Source organism: Quercus robur, chromosome 4 (genome assembly GCF_932294415.1).
Source record: "Quercus robur chromosome 4, dhQueRobu3.1, whole genome shotgun sequence".
Taxonomy (NCBI): Eukaryota; Viridiplantae; Streptophyta; class Magnoliopsida; order Fagales; family Fagaceae; genus Quercus; species Quercus robur.
The window spans coordinates 13,209,494-13,218,730 of NC_065537.1; the positions used below are offsets into that span (position 1 = coordinate 13,209,494).

A 9,237-nucleotide genomic window follows, 5' to 3' on the forward strand; every position below is an offset into this window, starting at 1 on the left:
GCAACTCTTTTCTTAATAATGGAATTTAAAAGAGTCAAGTCCTTTACTATTGAAAAATGTCCCATGGGTGTGCATTTGTTAGGAAAATAAATAAATTCTGAGAAGTCTGGGCTTTTCTAACTTGATATTGACTTTTTGAAGTTTATGCTGAGAATTGTGGACTTTCTTTTCTATAGCTTGACGTTGATTTTTTGAAGTTTATGCTAAAACAATTGAACTGTCTATTCTTAGTGAAACAGCTATATAGGATAATAGTGTACATGATATGCTTTCTTGGATATGGAAAAGTGATTATTTTAACAATAATGTTCATGTAAAGAGGACCAATAAGGTAATGTGTCTGATGTGAATATTATGAGGACAAATGGAGAAAAAAAAATTCTTATAGTATTGTTATTAAACTTGCTGTGTAGAATGTTTTTGAGGTTGGAGAAATTTTTACACGCTATCAATGCATAGACTTGTTATGTCATAATTTCCATTGGAGAGAATTTTACCTATTTGTATATCGTTTGGAGAAATTAAAAGGTTTATGTCACTATTCTTCTAGTTACTAGAGCAAGTGTTCCGAAATTGGAGTTGGTTTTTGTTTTTTAACAAAAGAACGAGACTGCAAAAGCTGTGGAACAGAAACTTGAAAAGGTATATTTCTTTGTCTGCTAATCTGGTTTAGTATTAGTCAAGTTACAAGGTAAATCTGATTCTTTTTAATATCTTTGAATTTTACATGCATAGGCCATGTCAGCTTATGGATTTGAGATTGTTCAAACGCTCATTGTGGACACTGAACCTGATGAATATGTGAAAAGGGCTATGAGCAAGATAAATGCCGGTAAGTGTTCATTTTGAATTGAACATTTTTTCTCCTTTATCTCTGAGTAAGTTTGGCTTCTTTTTCCTGAATACTAATTAACTTGTCATTGACCTTTTACATGCAATGAACAGCTGAATCTAATTATTTGGCTGGGCTTGTTGTTGGGCTGAGGGACAGTGTGCTTGCTTTCTCTATGAATGTACCTGGGACTACGTCAAAGGATTTCTTGGGCATGGTTCTGGTGACTCAATATTTCGTCACAATGAAAGAAATTGGCGCATTGTCGGAGTCGAACCCTGTTTTCATCACACATGGACCAGGTACTGTGAAAGACATTGCTTCACAAATTAGAGATGGCCTCCTTCAAGTAAATACCACTCAAAATTAGTAACTTTATCCCAGCATAATGTTGCACGAGTGGCTTTTCTAATGGTATATGAAATGATTGGTGCTAGTATCTTAGATTGGTGTGGTGTGTATACATGGTGTTGGACTTGGCCATAGTATTGGAAATATTTTTTTATAGTATGAGACGTATTTTTGGGGGCATCCTCAGTCTGGTGTGATATGCTATTTTGTATACATGGTGTTGAACTTGGCAGTTGGCAATTGGCACTTTATCCCTACCGAACTACTAACTTAGTAAAAGGAGGAAATAAATTATTACCTCCTTAGTAGGAGAAATTATTAGGTCTACTAGGAGAAGCTAATGTGGTTCTCCTTGACCTCTTAACTAATAAAATGCTATTATTTTATGCAAATGTGATATCACTTAATAATTTTTTATTTTTTATTCTTTATGCTGATTATGAAGCTCACTCACCCATTTACATAGATGGCATCGTCTCATTGGTTGGGAGGACTACATTAGTAGTCCTCTCGGTGGACTTAAAAATTTCTCCCTTAACAGGGCACTTTGAAGATTTTTCATTATCCTATCTAGAAAAATTAGGCCTTTCTTTTTCCTCTTTTCATGAAGGAGCTTTTTTTTTTTTTTCCTTAAAATGAAAGGTTTACAAAGTAAACAACACACTTCAACCAAAAAAACAAATTTAATACCAAGGTATGATGAAACTATTGCAAAGATCAATACACTTTTATTTCTTATAGAAATTCACTTGTTAAAACTCTTAAACATCAATGTTCGTTTCAATACAGCATTTATTTTGAGCATAAAATAGGTAACACTGTTTGTGACTTCGGTAAGTTGATATGCGCTTTAGCACAAATTGCAGTAGGCCAAGACAATTAGGTTGTAGCTAACTTTGTTACATGACCACTAACATGGAAAAATGAAGGAAAGGATAACATGATTTTCAAAATCCGTTGGTTTCATGTCAAACTTTTTTTTTTTTTTTTGAAAAATATTTACTGTCCAGCTTACTCATAACAAAACACACACAAAAGATGGAAAAGACATAAAGGATGTTTTACCAAAAACGAACAAAAGAATAATTAGTTTGATTAATCACATGAAAATTTGGAATAGGTGGTTAAGGCATATCTTCCCTCTGCATGCAGTAGTAAACTTCAGCTAAAAGAAACTAAGAGTCGGGTTAATATATGCAAATCCAAAAAGGCATTCCCAAATGCACCATGAATCCCAACAAAACTACCATAGGTAAGATGTAACGGAGTTTTTTCTTTTAGATTGAGCTGATTTGAAATGTGGACATACTTAGAAGGTTCCAGATGTTAAGAACATCAGTATATGACAATTCAGCATCTCCTTCGACATCTCCTGATAGCCTACAACTTAAAACAGTCAAAATCAAGTCACTCCATAAACCATTATTATGAGAAACCTTCAAGGCATATTCATTAGAAAATGAACTTCAAGTATGAAATGTTGACCATTTGCAAGCCGTGCATTATACTCCTGATCCTCTACCCTTTTTTCCCTCAACTTTTGAAGCATCCTTTTGATGATGTCAACTGCTGATCTGATACACTAAATATGATCTCATTTCGGATACACACATTGGTGCTTGCCTGGTGCTGTAACCAATGTCAGCTTATTATTGTGCTCCTTAACACGAATTTCAGAAATCAATTTACTCAAGAAACCCAATGGAACATAAGTTATAAAGAGACAAATGCCCTTCAAACCTTATGTCTACTAGCATCACAAAATGAAAGATAACCAGGATTATATACAAAGAAAAAAAAGAAATAAGTCGAAACAAAGTAAGAGCACCAAGAATTGAACAAGCTGTTCTACCTTTTACCTCAAAAAAGAATTAAACAAGAAAACCAGCAACAGATTATCAGGAAAACGACACCGTAAGAGATAACACGTGCTGTCTCACTTACTCAAACGGTGCGTTTATCAAACTGAGAATTCATAATGCTGTCAAACGGTGCGTTGCATCTCCAGTAGCAAGGCAACGGTTAAATAGATTGAAAATCAGTTATGGCACGAGTCAGTTTGTTATGACTCAGAGCATCTACGCGGGAATTTCTGTTGAAGCTGTTAGAGATTATTTATGTGTATATATAGATGTATGATGTATAATTCAGTCAGTTGAGCAATTATAGCTGTTGGAATACATTTTCTGTGGTGAACGAAAAATTAATGCCAAATTGGTGGAAAAACGTTTTACACTTGTAAAAAGAGTAAAATGTTTTCCAAGAAAAGCCTTGACTTCTTTGAGGCAATCTATGTATGTTCAGCAGAAACTCTATTGAAAGCAAAAATCATATTTAATTTTGATTTTATTTTACTTAGAGATTCTTGGAAAGGGTTATGCAGCTGTATTTGGTAACTGAGAGAGATTGAATGGGACATAAGGGAGTTATAGAAAAGGAATTTCAGAGCTATTATCTGTAACCTTGCTCTGGCAGCTACAGTTTACTGAAATGTAGTTGCTGCACAGCCTGCACTCTATTTGTTTCGGGCCGCCAGCATATCAATAATTTTTAGTTCTGTTTTGCTTTCTGCTGTTTGTTGTTGTGTACTGTTTTCTTAGGTGCTTTAGCAGCCTGTTTGATGCCACTTGTGTGGTTTGTTCTTGGTTAATGAAGTTATTTCTCGTTCATAAAAAATAATAAACAAATAAATAAATAAAAAGAGACCTACTATCAGCCAACACATAAAGAATGTTTGGTTAATGAAGCTTTTGCTTGTTCATCTACAAAATAAAAATGAATTAATATACTAGAAGACCAAACAACTACAACAACAAAAAAGTGAGCTTCTTAACCAGATATTCACGCCATCATTGCCTCTTACACTATTAGCCGGATTGAAGATGGCATTTACTAACTTAGATCTTGGTGCATTATGAGTTTGGTGCAAAGGGTTCGGACACTTGGGCGCAATCTGAGCAGATAAAATGTAAATTCGGCTACACTTCATTCTCCCCTCTCTCTCTTTCTTCAGTTTTCGTTCTCTCTCTCTCTCTCTCTCTCTCTCTCTCTCTCTCTCGAATCTTGCTGGGTTTCCATTTTATGTTGTGAATCTCTCTTTTCTTCGTGTTTTTTATTATTATTTTTGTAAAATAAATGTTATTTGATTACGGTCCAAAAAACCTAAGACCGAAGTAGATTGAATGGATTGAAGTGGACCAAATGGAACAATTAGACTAAAATGGACCAAAATATACTAAATTAGACCGAATGGACTGAAATAGTCCAATTACACCCTAATGTAACTAATCCCTGTAATTCTCCAACTGTCGAGCCTTCTGCCGAGTCCACCTTAATCCAAAATTCGATAAAGACTATAACTCTCCAAGTCTTTGAATGTTTCGAACAATTACCATTCAATCTATAAACTCAAATTTTATGCATTATTATTTTTATATAATCACTTTTTGATTATTTTAAATTACAAATACTTGAATTTAAAAAATTGATTAATGACATGACTGTTAATCTTTGATTACTTTGAAATTTTATGAGCATGGAAATTATATGAAGATAATGTAATTCAACGGTGAATTTTTCAAAATTCATATCCAATTTAAAAATATTGTGCGATGTAATCCATATATATATATATATATATATTTGAAGAAAAAGAAACAAGTGATATAAAATATAAAACTGACCTAAAAACATGATTGTCAAACATTCAGTCTAGCATGGTTAATAAAGGGACCCAGATCGATAAGGATAGCCTGATTGTTATGCCTACGCGTCTAGATTGCAACTCTGCAATCAGCATTAAGCAGTTATTATACATATAGGCCAAAATTCCAAGACTTCAGTTTTCCAAAGTCTTTGGAAGTTCCAAAGAATCCAGACAATGGCCAAAGACTTGCGAAATGTTTTCAAGGTTCATTGAATCTTTTGGTAATTAAGAATAGTTGTATTTTGTTTTCTTCCATTCAAATTAATGGCAGATATCTTTCATTCAACCACCGTGTGTTTCACCAAGTCTTTTGGTCTTTGCTTGGAACTTCCATAGGACTTGGGAAGTTATAGTCTTGTCTATTATCCAATGTGCGTTTTCAAGGTTGATGAATGATTGAGTCAAAAGCAACAAATAAGAAACTGAAAAGAGAAATAAGAGAGTTTGGGAAGCAAAGAGAAAAGGAAACTAAGAAGCAAGAGACATTTAGATAAAGAATAGAGAATCAATGAAAATTTATATACACGCTTTAAAATTTACTGTAAAAGACTTAACTTCCAAACTTTTCACTTTATATACATGCTTTAAAGTTTTTATTATTTCAATAAGTAATGAAAATTTTATTAGGAAAAGGTTAATGGATGCTCTAAGGGATTTTTTTAGTGCACTATTTTAGGAAAGTTTTATGGGAAAATAAAGAAAACAATTAATTTTTTTTACAATATTTTCTATTTCCCATAAGAGTAGTATAAAAAATTTCATGAAATGGTTTATTATTGTTATTTGATGGAGTAAATTATATTATTTTAATATGTTGTATCTAAATATATAAAAATTGGGATGTGGATGGATTGTAAAATAATATGATAAAATAGATAAAGTAGATTTTTCAAGTGTAAAATGTGTATTTTTTTAGAATGTGAATGCTATGAATCTTTTATAAATGTGCAAACCCACTCATGTCACTAATGACTACTTGATTGATATGGTCTCTAGTTGTACATGTCGTGTATACTTTGGTGACTCTTATTTCATGATTTCATAATTTGTTCGACTGTCTCTATCTTTGATCCTTGTATGGGATACTAATCAGTATATTTGAGTATATATGTAATTATAAATGAGTTTCTTAAAAAAAAAAAAAGAGTAAATAGAAAAGAAATAGAGATCCGTATAACACGATTGCTATATGATAACATGATTGCCACATGAACATGATCAATTGTTAACATGATTGTTGGGTCAATACAGGGACCCAAATAACATGATTTTTACATCTTCAGTTTGCAACTTCGCAATTTGAAACAAACCTTTTCATAGTCTGCATTTCACGCTGGATAATAAAAGGAAGGAAGACTATAACACTTAAATTTCAAAGTATTTTCTTCTATTAAAAAAAAAAAAAAACAAACAAACAAAAAAAATTACAAGTCTTTTGAATTCTAAACAATTATTACAAAAGATATGGTGACACGTTTTTCACGGTTTATACCACTAAACCACACGTTTTCAAGATTGAAGGAATCTGAAAAATCAAAGTCTCAAAAAAAAAAAAATAGTGCTATATATATATATATATAAATAATCTTTTTTCTCCCATACTAATTTTAAGAGATAAAGCCAATAATTAAACTTTTCTTAGTACTTTGACAATCTTGGCCTTGTCTGATCCATTTTGTGTGTTCTATTCCATGAAACTTTTCCCATTACATATAGGCAAATGGATGGGATAGATTTTGCTCATCCCACCATATCTTGCATAAAATGTACATATTCATTTAAATGATTTAATGTATAATATCCTATTTATTGAATATCTTGCATATTTTTTTATTATCCCCTAAATACTCTCTCTCTCTCTCTCTCTCTTTGATGGTATTATTTAATTTAAAGTATACTAGTAGAATTCTTGTGCCATAAATTAAAATTTTATGTAAAAGAAAATTGAAACTGTTTTAATAATTAGTGAGTCATGAGTAAATTAACTATCTTAATATTTAGTTAGTCACATTACAAAAACTCTTTAATTTTACGTGTAATATATCTTGAGTTACTCGGCTTGAACAAGACATGTAACATGTAGTTTTGCTACATTAAAACACAAAACTATAATAGATATAAACAAAAAATAAGTATTAAATTTCATTTTTTAATTTTTTAAATAAAATTTTTAATTTTGTATTTAATAAATGAACTTTAGGTGTAATAGAATATTAAATTTATTAAAGCTTAGGTAATAGAAATTTACATGGAATAAACTTCTTAACAATTAATAAGCAACTTAATATTTTGGTAATAGAGTTTCATTTTTTTTTTTTTTTTGAGAAACAAACACACACACACACACAGGGGAGAGGAAAATGGGTTCTAATACAAAGACATACCACAACTCCACTCAAAAGCCATGGTAACTTTTAAGGGAAGTGGGGCAAGTTATACTACACATAACACACTCTCTTAAGCAATGTGAAACAATTACCCATTCTTTTTTTTGAGAAACAAACACACACACACACACACAGAGGGGAGAGGGAAAAGGGTTCTAACATAAAAGCATATCACAACTCCACTCAAAAGCCCTGATAACTTTTAAGGGAGGGTGGGCACTATGTTATTTTAAAAATTAATATATCTGCTTAGCATAAGCAAAGATATATAGTGATCAATTGGGTGAGGGGATTTGAACATTGGATGTCATAAAAATACTAGGAGGTGTCAACTAATAGAACTACAAAGCTCTTGGCATCCAATCTCCATTGTCAAACCCATTAAAACAACATCGTTTTGGAAAGTGAAATATATAAATAAAAAATAAATAAAGTTAAAATTGGATAGAAAACTGATCAAATGACTAAATTGAAAAAAAAAATGAAAATGAAAAAAAAAATTAAAGAAATAAAATGAAATAATATAAGAGGATATAATTCGTAATATATATAATTTTTTATTTAAATTTTCTTCATGTAATTATCAAATTTTTTTTTTTTGCTAAAAATAAAAATGATTTGAGCAAAAAGAAATAGATGACATTAAAAAGTCCTTGATAATACAATTTCTACACTTTCAATCTAGCATGGTTAATCCAGACACCCAGATAATATGATTGCTACACGTTTAATGATTGCTTTTTACACGTTTAATCTGCAACGACTCAGCAATTTGAACAAACAATTCTATAGTCTCCTTTAAAAAAAAAAAAAAAAAAAAAATTGTAGTCCAAAATTCAAGGTAAGTAATAATAGATGGAACCTGCAAAAAAATGTGCTTCCCAAATCTTTGCAAGTTAAACGTAAACAAATAATGAACATCAAAATTATTTTTTAGTGATTGGTTATATAGTTTGTAAAAGTACTGTAATAAAATTTATAATATTTCTAGCATGACTTTAAAAAAAAAAAATCATTGTTAAATAAAATAACTGAAACAATACTGGTTTTGGAATACACAAGTCTCACCAATTTCATTAGCACAATGGATGAAAAATAACATCAAAATTGAATCTGACACTCTGTTTTTTGTATACTCTCAACACAATATAAGTTCACAGCTATACAAAACCAAGTCATTTTGCATTTTTTCCATAACAAAAGGAAAGAGGAAAAAGAAAACAATGAAATGATTTTTTAAATTCTAGTTTATCTTTTTTTCTTTCTTTTTTAAGTGTATTTCATTGAATCATATTGAAAATAGTCAGTCATAGGTAATCCCCCCTCCCCCTTTTTTTTTTTCAACCAAAAAGAAATTGAGTATGATGTTGGCTCTGCTATTGTATACATGAAATTGAAAATGCAACACCAAATTGGACCTTCCCCATTTTTTTTGATGAACTGAAAGACTATTAAAATTTAAAACACAACAGCAAGATTACAAGGCATTAGACAGAATTGTTAACTTGACTGTCCAACAAGATAGTATCAGAGATGGTTTTTTGATTCTCCAATGGGTGTGTTTCTCAGCAAAAAAAAAAAAAAAAAAAAAAAAAAAGATTCTCCAATGGGTGTCACTACACTTGGAATTCAACTTTTATTAATTGTTGTAGGTCATGACTCATGATCAAATTCATACCTTAAACGAATTAAGGATGTTTTCCGAAGTGCTTATCTTTCAGCCAATGGATCAGCTACAGAATTGCAACCCCTGCTAGGCCAAAATAAATTTTAGTAAAATACAAATGTGGGAAACCAGGAGGTTTTGACTCTTTTCTATAGCAAATGAGAACTGAGCAATTCAACAATTATGCCAAGAGGATGCCTTATTTCTTATTTGCTAGGTGGGTGCGTGGGTGCGTGGGTCCTTTACAATGTGCTAAATGTCTAGCATAAATGTCATAGGTTTATTATTTTTATAA

At 31.1% G+C, this 9,237-nt stretch overlaps 1 protein-coding gene across 2 annotated transcripts; it reads left to right on the forward strand.

Moving 5' to 3' along the window:
- The first annotated feature begins 225 nt into the window (after positions 1–225).
- LOC126720607 (hypersensitive-induced response protein-like protein 2) lies at positions 226–1,425 on the forward strand. Of its 2 annotated transcripts, XM_050423206.1 has the most exons (3): positions 226–642; positions 736–832; positions 946–1,425. In XM_050423206.1, exons 2-3 carry the CDS (start codon positions 739–741, stop codon positions 1,200–1,202), a joined length of 351 nt encoding a protein of 116 aa, XP_050279163.1. In that variant the 5' UTR covers positions 226–642; positions 736–738; the 3' UTR covers positions 1,203–1,425. The 2 variants fall into 2 exon arrangements, with proteins under 2 accessions (XP_050279163.1, XP_050279162.1); XM_050423205.1 differs by lacking the exon at positions 226–642 and having other exon boundaries at positions 649–832.
- Positions 1,426–9,237: the final 7,812 nt, after the last annotated feature.

What these genes read in the sequence shown, in the direction of transcription:
- LOC126720607 (XM_050423206.1), top strand. Translation starts at nt 739, where the DNA reads ATGTCAGCTTATGGATTTGAGATTGTTCAAACGCTCATTGTGGACACT. An exon ending in TATGAGCAAGATAAATGCCG is followed by an intron (nt 833 to 945) that starts GTAAGTGTTCAT and finishes TGCAATGAACAG; the next exon opens with CTGAATCTAATTATTTGGCT.